Source organism: Megalops cyprinoides, chromosome 1 (genome assembly GCF_013368585.1).
Source record: "Megalops cyprinoides isolate fMegCyp1 chromosome 1, fMegCyp1.pri, whole genome shotgun sequence".
NCBI lineage: Eukaryota > Metazoa > Chordata > Actinopteri > Elopiformes > Megalopidae > Megalops > Megalops cyprinoides.
The window spans coordinates 7,234,804-7,253,183 of NC_050583.1; the positions used below are offsets into that span (position 1 = coordinate 7,234,804).

At 47.9% G+C, this 18,380-nt stretch overlaps 2 protein-coding genes across 5 annotated transcripts in view; both read left to right on the forward strand.

Moving 5' to 3' along the window:
• adcy9 (adenylate cyclase 9) overlaps nt 1–9,915 on the forward strand; it is a 43,383-nt gene extending 33,468 nt beyond the window's left edge. Inside the window, exons 4-9 of one of the 2 annotated variants that reach the window (XM_036528800.1) lie at nt 369–592; nt 1,253–1,355; nt 2,499–2,707; nt 3,371–3,530; nt 4,542–4,690; nt 6,232–9,915. In XM_036528800.1, coding sequence (XP_036384693.1) covers nt 369–592; nt 1,253–1,355; nt 2,499–2,707; nt 3,371–3,530; nt 4,542–4,690; nt 6,232–7,528 — 2,142 coding nt within the window. In that variant the 3' untranslated portion in view covers nt 7,529–9,915. The remainder of the gene's footprint in view (nt 1–368; nt 593–1,252; nt 1,356–2,498; nt 2,708–3,370; nt 3,531–4,541; nt 4,691–6,231) is intronic. The other variant, XM_036528809.1, reaches the window with a different exon arrangement.
• A 6,428-nt stretch (nt 9,916–16,343) lies between these two features.
• LOC118785675 (CREB-binding protein-like) overlaps nt 16,344–18,380 on the forward strand; it is a 60,929-nt gene continuing 58,892 nt past the window's right edge. For all 3 annotated transcript variants that reach the window (XM_036540911.1, XM_036542483.1, XM_036541646.1), the window contains exon 1: nt 16,344–17,231. In XM_036540911.1, coding sequence (XP_036396804.1) covers nt 17,144–17,231 — 88 coding nt within the window. In that variant the 5' untranslated portion in view covers nt 16,344–17,143. The remainder of the gene's footprint in view (nt 17,232–18,380) is intronic.

An 18,380-nucleotide genomic window follows, 5' to 3' on the forward strand; every position in this document is an offset into this window, starting at 1 on the left:
GCTTGTTCCAGCGTCTCACCTGTTTTACCATCTCACCTGTCTCAGAAACCCACCTTTCCCATGTGCCTCATGTGTCTCACCTGTCCCAGTGGCTGACCTGTCGTCCTGTCTCTCCTGCTGCTGTGTGTCACACTGTCCCCCCTTTCTTAATGTCTCATCTGTCCCGCTGTGTCTGCCACCGTGTCTTACCTGTCTAATTGTTTTACCTGTCCCGTTGTCTCCCCCAGCGTACTGCCTCAGCTGCCCATCCAACCAGTCCTTCAGATCCACCTGCCTCCCTGTCCCATCACCCGGCTGACTCACCTGTGAGTCCCGAGGCGGGCTCTGGGTTCTGCGTCTGTGACCCTCTCCTTCCCCCTCTCCCGCAGCAGCTGGCCCAGGGGCGGAGTCCCAAAGCGGCCAACGGGCTCCTCGGCCCCCCTCCGGAGGAGCCGGTGAGCAACAGCCAGACGTCGCTGTGCGAGATGCTGCAGAAGGACAAGGTCTGGGGCGGGGGCGGCGCCATGGACCACTCCGCCCTCATCCCCCTGCGCTCCAAGAGCTTCCGCCAGAGGAGCGACGCCCACTTCGTGGACGTCATTAAGGAGGACAGGTGAGGGCGGGGGGGACGCGAGGGGACCAGGGGACTGGCCGCTCGGCCGCTCGGCAACTTCACACTCCACAGCGAGTCAGTCTGGTATCTGGGTGGTGTAGTAAAGGTTAGGGCTCGTAACCGAAAGGTTGCAGGTTCAATTCCCTGCTGGGGCACTGCTGCTGTACCCTTGGACAAGGTGCTTAACCCACAGTTGCCTCAGTAAATATCCAGCTGTATAAATGGATAACATGTAAAAATTGTAACTTAAGTAAATCACTCTGGATAAGAAAGTCTAATAAATGACAATAATATGTAATGGAATATTATGTAACATATATGTACATTACACACGTTATGAAACAATAATGTAATTTAGTCTGCAGTGAATGAAATGCGGTGTGAAAATTTCCTTTGAACTAATGCCCACCTGTGCCCAACTTATCCTGGAATGGCCTCCAGTCCAGCTAGGTCCACCTTATTAATATGTTTAGTTAATTTACTCAATCAGTTTGGAGGAATGATGTGTCCACACGTTACCCTTCTTAACGTCCGAACTGACCCTGTTCGCTGCTTCCCCCAACCTTTGCCCTCCTCCCTGACTGCGCCTCTTCCTCACCCCCTCTCTCCCTCACACCCCCTTACTCACCCTGCCCCGACCCCCAACCCCTGACCCCGCAGTCTCATGAAGGATTACTTCTTCAAGCCCCCCATCAATAAGATCAGCCTCAACTTCCTGGAGAAGAGCCTGGAGTCGGCCTACAGGAACAGCTACCAGGAGGAGGTACGTGCCCCCCAGCTTGGTGGTCTGTGTGCGTGTGTGTGCGTTTGTTCGTGCGTGCGTGTGTGTGTTTTTTCTGCTAGCTGCTGCTTGTTTGTCATGGTAATGTCTGCGTTTTTACACACTGATGTTCCTGTAGCACTGGAGGGAAGAGAGCGCTGTAGGGCAGCTGTGGGAAAAGCTCTCCTGTTACCATGCACTGCCCTCTGCTGGCAGCTCCACAGCATTATAGTGTAGCGCTCTCAGATCAGTGGGACGTGAATTACAGCTTCTGCTCGGTCTGTTTTCACCTACACTCTTTATACGGCGTATTACTGTTGGTGTTTAAAGTATTCCCTCTCTGTTTTATGCATTCCATGCATGTAACATTTTTTTTTTTACTCATTTAGTGGTGTCAGCACAATGTTTGGCACTGACGCTTGTTCATACGTGGTTAGTGATGTTCTGTTTGTGCAGCTTTCCATGCAACTTTATTAGATGCACTGAGTAAGTTGTAATTGTGTAATGTAATGTAATTTTGAGTCTCAGACATTTCACTTTAATCTTTGCCCCCTCCCTTGTTCTCCTCCCTCTTTCTTTCTTGTCTCTGCCTTTTCATTCCTCATTTTGTCCTCACTCCATCCCTGCCATTTTCCTCTCTCCCTCTTTTTCTCACCCTCCTTCCTTTCCTCTGCTTTACTCTGCTTCCTTTCTTTCTCTCTCCATTGCTCCCTCTTTGTTTCCCTCTCTATCCCTCTCTCCCTCATTCTCCCTCTCCCTCTCCCTTCTTTTCCCTCTCTCCCTTTCTTCCTCTGTCTCCCTTTCTCTCTTCCTCTCTCCCTCCCCTTTCCTCTCCCTTCATCTCTGTCTCTTTCTCCTTCTCTCTGTTTCCCTCTCCCTCCCTCCCTCTCTGTCTCCCTCTCGCTCTCTCTCCCTCCATCTCTCTGTCTGTCTCTTGTTCCCTCTATCCCTGTCCCTCCCTCGCTCTCCCCCCTGTTTCCCTCTCTCTCTCTCTCTCTCTCTCTCTGCCTCCCCCTCCCTCTCCCCTTCCCTCTCTCCACCCCCCCCCCCCCCTGTCCCTCTCTCTCCCTCTCCCTCTCCCCTCCCCCCCCCCCCCCCCCCGTCCCTCTCTCTCCCTCTCTCCTTCCCTCTCCCTCCCTCTCTCAGGTGGAGACGCAGGCGGCGGTGCAGACCTTCGCCAGCCCTACCTTCAGCAGCTTCCTGGACGTGCTGCTGTCCTGCGCCGTGTTCCTGGCGCTGACGCTGGCCTGCTTCCTGCGGCCGTGGCTGAGGGGCGGCACGCCCCCCCCGCCCGCCATCGCCCTCGCTGCCGTGGCCGCCGTGCTGGAGGCCGTCTCGCTGGTGACGGCTGTCCGGTGAGGGGGAGGGAGAGAGGGTGTGCGTGTGCGCGCGTGTGTGTGTGTCTTTGTGTGTGCGCGTGTGTGTGTGTGTGCGCGTGTGCGTGTCTTTGTGTGTGCGCGTGCACGTGTGTGCGTGTCTTTGTGTGTGCGCGTGCACGTGTGTGCGTGTCTTTGTGTGTGCGCGTGCACGTGTGTGCGTGTCTTTGTGTGTGCGCGTGCACGTGACGTGAAGGTTGACTGTTTCAGTTTTGAAAATGCTTCTCACCTTACTCATGAATTGTGTTTGCATTACTGCGAGAGGAGGTCTTGGGAGATGGAGAGCTGTAGCTGGGGCTCACAGTGACTGTCAAACTCTCTCCCTTTTCTCCCTCTATCCATCCTTTCCTCTGACCCTTCTTCTTTCTCTTTCTATCTGTTCACCTCTCCCTGTTCCTTTGTCCCCCTGTCTGTTTCGTACTTCCTCCTGTCTCCCGCTGTCTGTCCTCTATCCTCCGTCTCTCCCTTTCACCTATACCTCCTCTCCTCTCCTACCCCTTCTCCTTCCTCCTGCTGTTCATCCTCTCCCTCTCCCTCTCCCTCTCCCCCTCTCTCTCTCTCTCTCTCTCTCTCTCTCTCTCTCTCTCTCTCTCTCTCTCTCTCTCTCTCTCTCTCTCTCTCTCCCTCCCCCTCCCCCCACAGCATGGCCTTCTACCTGGGCAGTGTGCAGGGCTGCACCCAGATGCTTCTCAGAGTCATATCTGGCTGGGTCCCTCGTCACCTCTTTGGAGCGGTGCTGGTGTCCCTGCCGGCTGTGTCCGTCTTCACACATGTCACCTGCAACCCCCGCCTGCCCATACAGGTGAGTGAACCGATCGGAAAAGGGCGACGTGAAGGGCGCATAGGTACGGGTGGGCACATGCAGGTGAAGGAGCAGGAGACAGGTGAGAGGTGGAGTGGACATGAGACGGTTAGTCACGGTGAGACGGAGGTACAGGTTGGCCTGGTTACAAGGGATACACCCCGTTACTTTAGGCGTGAGTCCTCACGTCTCTTCCTCGGATCCTCTGTGGCTCATATCAGGGAGATGAGGAAGAGGATGGTACCTCACGTGAGGAAGGATATGGAACGCCCTTGGTCAACTGAACTTATGAGATTTAGCAGGTCCTCTTCCCTCTTCAGGGGAGATGTGTTTTTTTCAGCATGGATTATATGGAATGGGTTAATTTGACAATTTGCTAGCAAAATTAAATTTTGTATAAATAGCCAATTTAAAGAGTTTGTAAGGAAGATTTAAAATATACAGGTAAGAGGTGAAGTGAAATGAATGTAATGTAATGTAATTCCACCACCTCTTATTAATTTTTCACTTTAAATAATTTACTAAGTTATGCCAAAAAATAATTTATTGTACTGTAATTTGTCTCGGTTCCCTGGCTGTTTGTGTTGTATGCATATGTTTTGCGTATCTGTAGTGAGTGATATTTCATCGTGACAGTAAAAAAGGACGGAATGTGACGTGTGTGGTGGTTTACATCACAGATCGTTACACTGATACGTCCTCCACCAGAGATGACGACTGAGGAATTGTCTTGCTTCATGTCTCCTGTGGAATTGAAATCGCCCTCAACACGATGATAGCTTATCTATTTCCGTGTCACGGAGGACGCAAGGGTGTATGACTCGAGGAAAGGACGCAGTTTAGCACGTTTTGGAGTGCAGCCAGGGTCCCTGCCCGTGTGTGTGTGTGTGTGTGTGTGTGTGTGTGTGTGTGTGTGTGCGTGTGTGTGTGTGTGTGTGTGTGCGTGCATGAGGTGTCCCGCCAGATGTGCTGAAATGTGTGTCCCTCTGTGTGTGTGTGTGTGCGTGTCAGGTCACCATGTTCATCTGCTGTGCCACCATCATCGCCCTCATCCAGTACTGCAACTTCTGCCAGCTCAGCTCCTGGATGCGCTCCATCCTGGCCACGGCCGCAGGGGTCTCGCTGCTCGGCCTGCTCTACAGCCCCCTCTGTAGGGATAAGTGAGTTACTGCACAGCTTGCACCAACACTGCGCATTACGCTACACTCTTGGCATTTAGTAGATGCTGTTATCCAGAGCGACTTACATCAATTACAGGTTTTTACAATGTTATCCATTTATACAGCTGGATATTTACTGAGGCAATTGTGAGTTAAGTACCTTGCCCAAGGGTACAACAGCAGTGCTCCAAGTCCTGCTCCTTAACCACTATGCTACATTACATTCATTTTAGCAGACGCTGTTATCCAGAGTGACTTAAAATACAAAACAGAAACGTATCCATTCAAGTTGAAAGAGCAACAGTGTCAGACCATGCTAACAACACTCCCAGACCAGTCAGTGTGAGCATAACACTATCCAAGTTAACTGGTCCACTACCATATATCCCTGTCAAACTGTACATTCCCTTGTGTGAATTTGCTGAACTGTGGGATTAGCACGGTGTTAAGAGGAGGTTCATCTAACCTCCCTTTCTTCAGGCAAGTCTGATTTAGCATATGCATAAACTGTTTTAATTCTTTTAGTTCACACCGTATCACGACTAAGTCTGTGATCTATAACGTCCAGTTCTCTGGTATTCTATTCAATTTATGTACCACTACTCTTCATTAATATAGCGGCAATATATTGGTATTTGTACTTTCATTATGGTTTACATTTCCTTAGAAGACACCCTTACCTGTAGTGACTTTTTTATAATAATATAATATGATGCAGTAAATGTACTGTGTATTACAGCAGCAACACGGTTCCACTGCGATCTGTTCTTTATCTGTCATGCTGGTAAAGTAATTATTCTCCTGCGTATAAATGCTGTTATATCTCATGAATTGCCTCTGTCTTGCAGTCCTGCTGGCTGTGACCAGGTTTTCAGGTGAATCGCCTTTTTTAAAGTTGTCATGGAAACGTGAAAAATCCGATTTTTATAGTTCGGGTGATGAAAGTAAGGCCGCGATAAGACAAGGTGATTTCTTGTATGATAATAACATCAGCCTCTACATTCCTCAGCAGTGAACAGTACTGTATTATTACGTGGTGATATTTGGGGATCGTCAGGTCATCTGCCAGCTTCTGTGGCCTTATTTTATTTGTCAGTACGGAGATGATCTGGAGTCAGTGCGGAGACAATCCTGAGTCAATGCAGGGTTGGTGTAGATTGGCTACAGAGTCACTGAGGAGTTAATGTAGAGTTGGTAAGGAGTCACTGCAGGGTTTATGTGAAGTTCATGCAGAGTGGCTGCCGTGGTAATGAGTCACTCCAGGTCTGATGCAGAGAGAGGTTGTTGCAGAGTAAATGAGTCAGTGTACTCTATCGCCATTACAGAGGGTCAGGATTCAGCCTCTGAGACAGAGCTGTGCGTATGCTCTCAAAATGCTACGGTGATGTTATACGATTGGGCGGGGGGGTCAGGATTCAGCAAGCGAGACAGCGCTCTGAGTACGTTCTCTAAACCTTACACTGATGTTGTGCGACGGCAGGTCTTCTTGCTACCTGTAATAGCGTGTACGGCTAATAGACCTCTCTTTCCCATCTCGCCAGGTCTGGCAACCTGATGAACACCAGCGATGAGTTGGTTTTGACACTGGCACCGAGACCGGGCCTGGACCTGGACCCGCACGCCCAGCTGGGTCCGGAGGCTGCCCTGGCCTTCTTCCTGGCGCTGCTGCTGGTCTGGTTCCTGAACCGCGAGCTGGAGGTGAGCTACCGACTCCATTACCACGGCAACGTGGAGGCGGACAGGCACCGCATCAAGATCCAGAACATGCGGGACCAGGCGGACTGGCTTCTGCGCAACATCATCCCCATCCACGTGGCCGAGCAGCTGAAGGTGACGCAGAGCTACTCCAAGAACCACGACAACGCCGGCGTCATCTTCGCCAGCATCGTCAACTTCAGCGAGTTCTACGAGGAGAGCTACGAGGGCGGCAAGGAGTGCTACCGCGTGCTCAACGAGCTGATTGGCGACTTCGACGAGCTGCTGCGCCAGCCGGCCTTCGCCAGCGTGGAGAAGATCAAGACCATCGGCGCCACCTACATGGCGGCGTCGGGGCTGAAGCCGCAGCAGTGCGGCGAGGCGGGCCGGCCTCACGGCCACCTGAGCGCGCTCTTCGACTTCGCCCTGAAGATGATGCACGTGGTGGACGAGTTCAACAAGAACATGCTGGGCTTCCAGTTCAAGCTGCGCATCGGCTTCAACCACGGCCCGCTGACGGCCGGCGTCATCGGCACCACCAAGCTGCTGTACGATATCTGGGGCGACACGGTGAACATCGCCAGCCGCATGGACTCCACCGGCGTGGAGTGCCGCGTGCAGGTGAGCGAGGAGAGCCACCGCGCCCTCGCCGACGTGGGCTACGACTTCGAGTACCGCGGCACCGTCAACGTCAAGGGCAAGGGCCAGATGCGGACCTTCCTGTACCCCAGGAGCGCCGGCGGCGTGCCCCCACCACGGGATCGGCTCGCCCCGCTGCCCCCCTCTGCTGCCGACGGGACCGGGGGCTCCCCCGGCGGCCCGCCCAACGCATGCTCTGGCCCCGGGGCCCCTGGAAATGCCACAGAGGCTCCTGGGAGAGGCAGAGACTGTCTGAGCGCCTCTGTTGGTCCGGGGCCCACCCCTGCGCCGGCCCCCGTTCTGGCCCCCTGCCCGGGTGCGGCGCAACCTACCTCCAAGGCTGGTGCCTCCTCCACCTCGACCGCCCCTGCTCGGCCAGGGACCCCCATGTCAGGGCAGAGGGAGGAGCAGGAGCAGGAGGAGGAAGAGGAGGAGGAGGAGGAGGCCTCCGAGCTGACCAAACTCAGAGCAGAGGAGGGGCTACGATACACCCCTCAGACCTAGCTCTTCTCACAGCCTTGCACTCCAGCGGAAGTGGGTGTGTTCGTTTCCTCTGCGTGTGTGTGCATGCAAGGGCGCGGGGTTGGGGGTTGGGTACTTCAGAAACCCCCAAAACCCACAAAAACACACACGCACACACGCATACACATTTAATGAAGCACATACCCAGAGTCTGCCACAAACCAGTCGGTGGGCGGAGATTCACTGTCACCGTGGCTCACTCTTTAACTAGGGGGCGGGGCCAGAAGGGGGAGGAGCCACGGCACATGGGTTTGAATTCAGGGGGCGGGGCTCAGGACTGAAGCACTCTTTGTTTTTATTGTTTTGGGCTTTCTTTGTATGTCTTTTTTTTTTCTTACTTTTGATTAAGTGCCTTCAGGACAAATTTGGAAAAAAAAAGATGAATGAGAAGAAGAATCCTCCATAAAACACTGAGATTAAACAAGAGACTGAAATAGAACAGAACAAAAGCGTTGAAACATAACAATCATAGCATGGCTTTTAAAAAAAAGTAGACAACGGATAATGCTGTGTTTCTCATAGGGTTTTTTTTGGCTAACGTGTCATAACTACCATTGTTGTTTTCTTTATATCAGTTTTTTAAATGAAAGCAATCCTGTCTCGTGGAATCGAGCGTGTGGAGCTGAGGCAGCAGCATGCCAGGGGAGAATAAAGGGAATTGTGGGTAAAGAGGGAATGGCAGTGAGGAAATGGAAGCTCTCCGATGACGGCCTGTGTGTAACACAGACTGGGTTGAAGGAGGGAGGGCAGTTCACCCTCCCCTGACGTTGGGAGAGACCAATCACTGCACTACTTTCATTGAAGTCAGTAGTCAAATTTAAGTCAACAACATCATAGGCTAAATACAAAGCACAGATTACGCACAACTTTATACAGGTTTTTCTTTTTTTTTTAGAGCAAAAAAAAACTAATACTGCAAAGGGAACAGGGTTGCTACAGCCTCGGTCTGTTTGAGTGGATGCGCTAAGACCAGCAGTGGGCAACTCCTGCACTTCATAGACAGGTACAGTCAGCACTAATAAGCTCTGCAGGTAACTGCCAGTCTGTGCTAGGGGCAAAACAAAACAAAAAAAAAGCAAACCTACAATTGGAGAATAGACTGTTTTCAATATGATGATTATTATTATTAGGCACAGTTAAAACTCTGAGTTGGAGTTACCTAAAGTGGACTTTTGCCTGTTGTCTTACAGCAGTGTAGTGGAGCCTCGGACTCGCACAGGTCTCACACAGGTCTCACTGCGGTTGCACGCAAGTCTCCTTCAGGTCTCACAGTGGTCTCATCCAGGTCTTGGGGAGTCCAAGGGAAGTTGTTGGGTCCCCTTTGCATTTAACAGATGCAGGAAACTTTAAAATAAACTGATAAGGGAATAGAGTGCAGAAAATGGAATATATTAAAGATGGTGCTAAAGACGGATGATTTTTGATACAGACCATTTTTGTTTTTTTTGTTTTTTTTAAATGATGACAAGACATTGCACAAAACCCTTACTGTCTGAACCAAGACAAGTGTAATTTTGGATTACCAGCCTGTGATCAGATCAAGTGTGTAAAGTGTACACGGTCCACTTGTTTTCAGAGCTGAAACAACAGTTCCTAAACAGAATTCAGTTAAACACGTCTGCTTGCAGCACACAAGCCTCAGGCCTGATACCCAGCACTTTACAAAGTGTGAGAGGGGCTTTGAGAGTTACCTTGTCGGTGGGGAAATCATGTCTGTTTACTGAGTGGTTTGGACCGGTCAGTGTGTTGCTACGGAGAGTCATGATTGGTTCAAATCAGTGATTGAAAGCAATTCTCAGCTCCATCCTTTATGTGGTTCCTGATTTATTTTCCCATTAGATGGCGGTCATTTGATTATCAGGGCCTGTATGTAAAACAGAAAACAGTCAGGTTTTTAAATGAAAGTCACATGCTAACATTGTTATTTACTGTTAAATACAATTTGGTCAACTCCTGAGAAAAGTGGTATACTATCATCCAAAGTGGAAATCTTACTACCTGTTTATTACCTGTCTGAAAAATAAGGCATGCTGATTAACATGTTTATTAAATGTTTTCTAACAGTATAACCAGGCCCTTAAAATGAAGTGAATAAGTCCCTGTAACCTAACTAGCCTCAAGAATGATTGAATGATGGATGGGGGTGGGAGGGGGTAAAGTCCAATCACAGCTCCTGTTTGAGTTTTAGGGGGGTTCTGCTGTATTGGTGTACTTAATCATGTGCCACTTTCATTGAGTTAATATCTGGGTGCAATGCTACCCTTTTTTGTAGTCATTTTTGATAGCTTTCTTATGGCTTAATATGTATGATACATTGTATTTTTGATTTTTCTTCTGCATGCGTGAGTGCGTGCATGTGTGCGTGTGTGTTTGATGATGATGATGATGAGGATGGTGATCATTGTGTACAGTGCGTTTGAGGAAACAGTGTGTGCGTGTGTGCGTGTGTGTGCGCGCGTGTGTGTGTGTGTGTGTCTCCTGACTGCACTTCCCGCTGCAGAATGTGGCCTCTCTCTGTAGTGGGGTGTCTTTCGCCCTGGTATCTGTGACAGACCTGAGTCCAGCATCCAGGTAATGAAAGGGTGCTGTGCCTGGTGTGTCCTCAGAGGGCGTAGCTCTGAAAGGGTGCTGTACCCACTGTGTCCTCTAAGCCCATCCCACTCCACGCTAGCATTCACTCCTATTGGTTGCCCTCTTATTTTCCCCTCTTGTGCTCTTCGAGGTTGTTATTTGGGAGTCACCTGAAGTGTAGTCATGGTGTCTTACGTTGGAGCTCCACGCCGATTGGTCAGATCTTATTGATGTCACAGAACCCCTCTTAAAGAGAAGCTCCTGTTGAATTGAGCCCCCGTGCAAATGCAGAAGCAGCCAGAGCTGCCAGGAGGTATCTGGGAAATCGGGGTGAAGCGGAGTGGGCTTTGGCGTTCGTTGCACTGGGGCAGAGGAGTCACACAGGTCCTGCTCTCCCTCTGTGATAGGCTCAGTTATGATAGCCACAGCTGTGGGCTCCACCCCTTTATGTGTCGGGGAGTTTTGCACCATCTTACTGTAGCTACCCAGTGAGCTGCTTTCTGACCCTGGTGAATCTGCCACATTGATCAAACCAGTGAGAGCTTTCTCATTTATTTATTCCATAGTGTTCATTAAGACATTGTTTGCAAATGCCTCTGCACCTGCCCACTCCAAATGATCTATTAGTGCCTTCATTGCTGTCATTTTCCTGCTGTTCATAATTATTGTAAGATTTTGATTGATCAAACTGGGTTGAGGTCATTTAATTTGTTGACATTTTGAAGACCTTTTTTGTGTGTAGTTCCTGCAACATAATGCGTAAATCACGTTTAGAAGTATCTTTTCATTTTGGCACATTTTACCACACGGCCATTACTCCTAGATCTGTCAGCCCCGCAGCGCGGTACAGAAATTCAAAAGAACTGAAAGGGGCCATGGGCCATGGTTTAGATTCTGCGATCACGTCATGGCTTGACCTCAGAAATACAAAGCAGAGGTTGGTCACATGCAGTGACTGGGTGGCCAACATCAGGCAGGGGGTGCTGGGCCTCCCGTACCTGGTTCGTTCCCGTGCCTTATCCCGCAGACAGCAGGAGTCAGAGAGCGCTTACCTGGGGGTTCAGAACTTGCAGGGATCCAGGTCAGAATTCTGGAAAAAACGGGACTCTTTGTCCGACAACAGTTCTCTTGGCTTCCTTCAGTTGTTCATTAAAGCACAGTTGGATTTAGCGAATAAGACATGTTTATGGTCTTAGGTTCTCTTGCACATTTCTGGCCATTCTCTCTGCTGTCCTCAATGGAGGATATAAGGTTCTTTTTTTTTTTTCTTCCTTCAACCTAATGGCAGTGCCATTCAGAAGTGCCTCTCCCCCTTGGTTAGTCCAAGGTTCCGCTCTGTCCCTCCCGAAGAACAGAATTTTAAAAAATGAAATTTTAAAAAAAATGGGGGGAAAAAATGAAAAGGCTCTGCTCTGCTCTTGAACAGAATGATCATGATGTGCAGGTTGGCTGAAGAGCTGTCAGCTAATGAAGCTGAGCCATGCCATGTTAGTCTCTGTGTGTGTGTGTGTGCGCGCGTGCGCGCGTGTGTGTGCGTGCGTATATGAGGGTGCGCATATATATGTGTGCATGTGGACGTATATCTGTGAGTTTGTGTCTGTTAATGCATGGAGACGTGTGCGCGCGTTTAACAATCCCTGGGTGTGGGTGGGCCCTGCTGTTGGGGGGTAGTCCTGCTTATGGAGCCCTGGAAAGAATGCTACAGCGGCTCAGCGCCCTCCATTGGGAATGTGTTCCTCTCACCCTGTCAGTCAGCCTGCTCTGGTCCCGCTGTGTGCTGATGCATGCCGTATCTGTCAATCAAGCACCATGCTGAGTGAAGGGGTGGTGTGAGGTTCACATGGACAGTACATGCATCACTGTATACACGCCTTAGCTGTGCGGTCTAACAGACTGCATATCACAAAAAAAAGAGAGGTTCAGAGATGAGTCACTTGACTGCGGGTGAAATATTAAGCTATACATGTATATAAATTTAGTGACACAGAAATGAATAAATCCACACGATGATTATGTTTTAAGTTTTTCTACCTTCTGGCCTGTAACCAAACTCCAGCTGTGCTCTCCTGTGTTGTAGCGCTTGTGCGAAGCCCTCCGTCTCGGGAGGGTGACGACCCAGTGGCCTGTGAGCTCGTGTTTCCCACGGGAGATGTGCTTCAGATCCCGCTCTCACAGGGCGGGTCAGCCTTCAGTGTTGAGAAGAGGACCTGACTGATCATGCAGCCTAAATGATCACTCTTACTTTGGGCTGATGATGACAAGGCGGCTGTGGAGTCGTGTGCCCCTTGGCACTCTGGGACTTCTACAATATATGCCAAAGAATTGTGGATTTGAGATGTATTTTTTTTTTTTCCTTATTCAATCAGTAAATATGCTGTTTTTGTTTTCTTTTTTTTTGATGTGCACATTGACAATCATGTATCGTTTATACGCACGCCAACATAATCTGTATACATTTGCACAAAGCACTCACTATATGTACATATGCATATATATTGTGTCTCATATATGAGTTTTTTTATTTTTATTTATACATGTGCATGTGCCAGATTTCTTGAGAAAGGGAGAACGAGGAGGGCAGGTTGCAGGTCACAGGAGGTGTGTCTGCTTTTTCGGGGGTTGGGGGTGGGGCAGGGGGGATTGGTGTGTTTTTAGGCGACGTTTTTTGGGACAAAGTCAAATCTTTGGAGGAAGCAGTGGATCTCTTTACTGCCCCCTTCTCCCGCAAAACACACACACACACACACACACTCGCACACTCACTCCAGTCTCCTGAAAGTTGTGTGGGTCAAACCTGGTGTATACACTGCTTCTTTCTTTCAGTGCACTCACTCTACCTCTCCCTTCTCTCTCTTTATTTTTGAGACATTAGATTCAGGAAGATATTACAGAAAATACTGGGTTGTTGGCTCCCTTAACCTTTAGTGAGTGCGTGGGGAACGGAGTTACATACTGATTCTTGCTTCAGCAGGCAGAGAAGAACTCGCAGACACTCCTTTATTCCCAGCCTGAGTAAAGGAATTTTGAAAGCAGGAGTGCAGTTTTGTTTGCGTAATACAGAACAGTTGCGGGCAAACAAAACTTAAACCTTTTCAGTTTAATGAGAGTGGTTCAGAGAGGCTAGGTGAGGGAGTTGATTACCCAGAATTCCATTGGGTCCCTTGGGGAGGAGAGAGAGTGACACTTGTGTATGGAGGGTTCTGAAGGGATACCCTGGCTTTTCCTCTCCTCAGACCACCTGTCACTCACCTTCATGGATGGGGGGATGGGGGATGGGGGGGGGTTTCCCCAATGCTTTCAGAGGTGTCAGTGTTTCAGTGTGTCCAGTGCGTACGCACAGCTAACACGCCTGTGTTCCTCACAGTGTGCTGTCTCAACTAGACCTTCCCACAGGCAGTGGGAGATCTGCTTCTGGCCTTGTTTTTTCTGTTTGCTTGCCTCTCTTCTGTCTTCGATTTGGGCTTGGTGTCGTGCGGGCACCTTCCTGGTTGCGGTATTATGACTGCGTGCGTGCGTGTGTGTGTGTGTGCGTGTGTGTGTGTATAGTGAAGGGATCGCAGACTGTGAACGAGGCAGTTTAAATTTGATTGTTGCAATAAAATTTTGTGTTTTTAAATCATGAACCACAGGGCACTCCAGTACATTTTTTTTGTACATACTCAATTTTCTTTTCTATTTCTAGGCAGACAGTACCTCTCCAAACCGCCCATATTTCCATCAGTTCTGGCCTTTGACGGAGCGACTTCTTACCGTTCCATTCATTTGTATTTGTTTTTTTTTTTTTTGTTTTCTCATTTGCTTGCACGTTAACGCTTTGTTCTTAAAACAAAACCAATGAAATGTATGTGTTCTCACCCTTGCTTTATCGGGAAGCTTGGACGTGAGGATATCTAGAGGTGTAGAGATTATGAGATGAAGCAGGTTGAGTCAAGAGGAGGCTGTCAGGGAGAGGGCTGCAGATGTGGGTGGAGGGGCGGGGCTTGCGTGCCCTCCGGAGTCCCTCCTGTCTGTCTGTCACTCTGTCCAGCTGATGCCCTTGACGTCACAGAGAGAGCTCCGCCCCGGCCTTTGCCACTGTAAGGGATTCTAATGAAAGAAGGGATTGATTGGTCAGAGTACCTCATGACCTGACATCAGAGCCTAACCTGGAAGAATCGATGTCTCCTGTGATTTATTTTTGCGTTCACCTAGGCCTTGTGGGCATTCAGACCTGCTTTATTTTCACAGGGGCTGGGGTGGGTGTGCGCAGCCGGGGGCAACAAAAATAAAATATTTCGTGCAAACACTAAATATAGCAAAGGGAAAAAAAAAATGAAAATGTTTCTACCATGTTGCCATTTTTTTCTTTCCCAAAAACAAAATGTCCAGGTACAGAAATAAAAAAAGAACAAAAACACTAAACATATTCATTTGTTTTTATTTTCATGTGGATTACATTCTAGAGATGAATCCAGTTCTTGATATGGAAAGAGAGATTATCAACCCATGTGCAATGCTGTGTTGGACTGCCACTTTGTCCTGGGTTAAGTTTAGGGTGTTGAAACACACTGGTTGCTATACTCAAAAAGCATGGTCTTATAGATAACGAACTGTGTTTGTAGTTAGGAGGCTGCAGGCCCGGTTATTGGTTGGAGCAATGCGGTTATATCTCTGAACAAAATGTTTCACTTGAACTGCTTCAGTAATCATCAAACTATTTAAATGTATAATATGTAAAAGCTAATATTTAACTTACCCTGCCAAACCAATATTAACATAAATGTTAACATAAAAAAGTAATACTCAGGAAGCCCCCTTTCCAGTATATTCTGGAAATGCATATCAGTATGAAACATTAAATACAAAGAATCTATATAGTTTTAATGAAAATAAAACTACGAAGACATTTCAGTTTTAAAACGTAAATAATTAAAAGAAGACATGCAAAAGAGATTAACAGTGGAAGAATTATCTCTTTCCTGTATTACCTGTAATATCCCTGGTCACTAGCCTGGAGATTTTACAGGAAGCGTCAGCTAATTATAATTATCCTTCATTAAACTCCAGATAGATTTTATTAATTATTTTTGTGGTATTAATAGGGGTATTTTCAGTTCAGACTATTGCAGTAGAGGAACCTTTTATGTGTGTGTCTATTTTGGTTTTTGTTAGGTTTCACTTCTGAATGAGGATTATACCCTTACTGTTTATTTAATTCCAGTCATTTTGTGCCATGCAACTGAAATAAGAATACTAGTTTTACAAGAAAAGATATAAGGGTAAAATGTCACTGATAGAAGCATAGTGCATCTGCAGTATTATTCAAGGTCATACACCTGTGTGTAAAGCAAAGTAAACTCCTTAAAGCAATAATGGTCACGAATCGAAACACTCCAAAACCAGTATGAGAAATGCTTAAACACTCAGAATGATGAAGCAAGTATCTGGTGCATGAATGTTGGCTCATGTCTCTGTGTGTCTGTTTTACAGACTAGGGAACCTTAAAACAAAACAGTGGGGCTCTCTGAATGTTCAAGTGCTCATCTCTTATTCACAGTAAGAACAATCAAACTGCCAGTTGGCAAAATGAGTTTTGCATTGGACTTGATGATAAAGAAGGGTGATTAACATAAAACAACAGTCAGATTTATTTATCCAACAGATCTGGATAAGAAAAATAATGGAAAAAGGGGATTAAAAATGTGTCCATGTTAGGTAAACAAAAACAGTAATGGTAGCACATAAACGTGTTCCATGTGAAATGTATTACAGAAAAAAACAGCTTTACTATTACTAAAACAAGTTTTACGATTATTGTTAACACCTTAATCAGGGGGTTTATATAATGCTCCAAGCAAATGACAACATACAAAAATAGTATTGTAAAATCTGCAGTCCAAGCTTAACTAATGCCTCCATGTGTACGTTTTGAAGCGAAAAAGAAAACATCTTAAAAACGCGAGTTTGGCTCACTTTTTTCCCAGAGCTTGCGCAAGACCCTTTATAACTGCATCAATGCAAATCTGTGTCTAAGAAACGGCGATAGTTGCGCTCGCCGTTTTTTAAAGTTCTTCTGAAGATCTTCGGGGTTTTCCGCCCCTAGAGGCGGTGTTTTCGTCAGTTTTCGTGTGACGCACGCCGGGGAGTCGCATTAGCATAGCTTTGCGTAAGGGCGTGATTGCGCGGGCCCCTCCCCCTTCCACAGTCTATCTGGAAAAAGAAAAAAAAAACTTTTTGTATCGAAGGAATCAACAGCCGCCATCTTGTCGCGGCTCGGAATCGGGATTTCGGCGGAGCGTTATTTTTTTATTCGGCGACGGAGCGTCCCAACCGCCCTCAGACGGCTCTATCGGGCTTAAAATCAAACGCGAGTGCGATTTCGGAGGATTTTTTCTGGCGAAATACGGGAAATAGGGTCGGTTTTTCGTCGGCCAGAAAACACCCCCCCCCCCTCCGTATATCTGATTTCCCCCTTCAGAAAGCGCCGCTTCTCTCCGTATCTCTCCCGTTCCTGGCCGTATTGTTTACCGGGAGCAGCCGGCGGATAGACAGCCGCGAAGGGACGAAACAGCAAATATATTTTATTTTTTCCTCAACGGCGCATTTCGTCGGAGGCAGATATGGCTTTTGCGGCAATTAAATCGACGTCAGAAAAAATGAGTTATTTAAAGACGCGAATGTAACGACTCGCGGTGGGAGGGGGGCACGAACACCCTGTTCGGAATTATTTTTTAATTTATTTTAGCTTTTATTTTTTTCGGACTAAAATATTTTCCCTCGGTGCAATTATTAATGATAATATAATGTGGGTGTTGGGTGTTGGATTATCATGGGGTGAATGGCGGTGGCGAAGCGGGGCGCTGTTGCTACTTTTTTGAAATTTTGTTTTACCCTGGGCTAGCTAGCTAGTTAGCCAGCTAATTGCTCGCTCCTTAAACATTGAGGGCAAAATAAGCTTGGGTTAGCATCGTCCTCCCCCGTCAGCGTGGGGATTCTTGATATCTTTTCCAATTATTTAATCTGAAATTAAAACCCAAAACGGTCAAAATGGCTGAAAATTTACTGGATGTCGGACCTCCCAACCCGAAGCGACCGAAGCTGAATTCACCTGCGCTGTCCGCCTCCGATGGTCCAGGTAAGGCCCCGTAACTCTTCCCGGTGTAACATGTTTGCAAGTAATTTGTTGCACATTGCTAAATTGGCTCACTAGTCAGATAAGGTAACGTTAGGTACATTTTCACGCATTGACGTGAAACTTGTTTTGAAGGAGGCGATCGGAGTAACTCTTGAACTTTGATTTCCAGTCAGACAAGTGGCTAACGACACTTATCTGCTAGTCTAGTCCTTTAAAAGTTATCTCGTTCTGGATATGCAAGAAACGACTCAAATAGTGTCAGTCTGCCCTTCTAGTTAAGCAGTATAACCTACGGAATAACGCCTGTGTCCGGTCAGATTCGGCAAAGCCCTGACAGCATAACTGACGCTTCAGCATAGCTGTTCAAACCACAACACGCAAATCGTCATTAATGGCTAATCGGGACACGTTTTGATTGGAACAGAAACGTTTAACATCAGCAACCATGTCAGAAACGGGACGGCCGTGTCAGCGTTTGCGGAGCAGGGACCAGTGTTGCGTTTGCGGGGTTGGTCATTTGCTGGTTAGACAGTTTGCAGTGTATATATGTCAGAATTACAGCAAGTTAGCTGGTGGACAGGCTGACGTTATTTTTCAGGCAGGGAAAACTGCGAGAGAGACTGCTGTTGGTGACGCCGATCGTGCATTCTCAGTTATTATCATACGCATTTCAGATGAGCCGCCGAAGTACGGAATTGCGTCTGTAGATAGATCTGAAATACTGAAAATATCCCGTCAATGCAGCCGACTAGATCTGAAATTAACGGATTGCATGGCTGAAGAGTATTGCAATGTGATAACGCCGCGAAGTAAGGGGAGTGTCGGTAAGGAGCAAGCCACCTAACGGGGTCTGTGGCTTAGTTTGAACGCTGGCCAGTTTTAGTTGACGACGGCATTTAATTTATCTGGAATCTCATGCCAGAAAATGGCAACATTGAGAGCAAGACAGCGGCGTAACGCCTTGCCAGCCCGTGTGAGTTAGCGAGGGGGGCGTGTCGCAAGCGTGTGACAATCCGCTCTGCACATCGTCAGCGTCAGATCGTGTGCAGAACTGCCCATTTTTCTGTACCCCGCATAGCCTAATGATGTTGTGCTGCCTTGTTTCCAAGTCTGCGGAATTTTTAACCGTTTCATCCCGCCAGGCGAAAC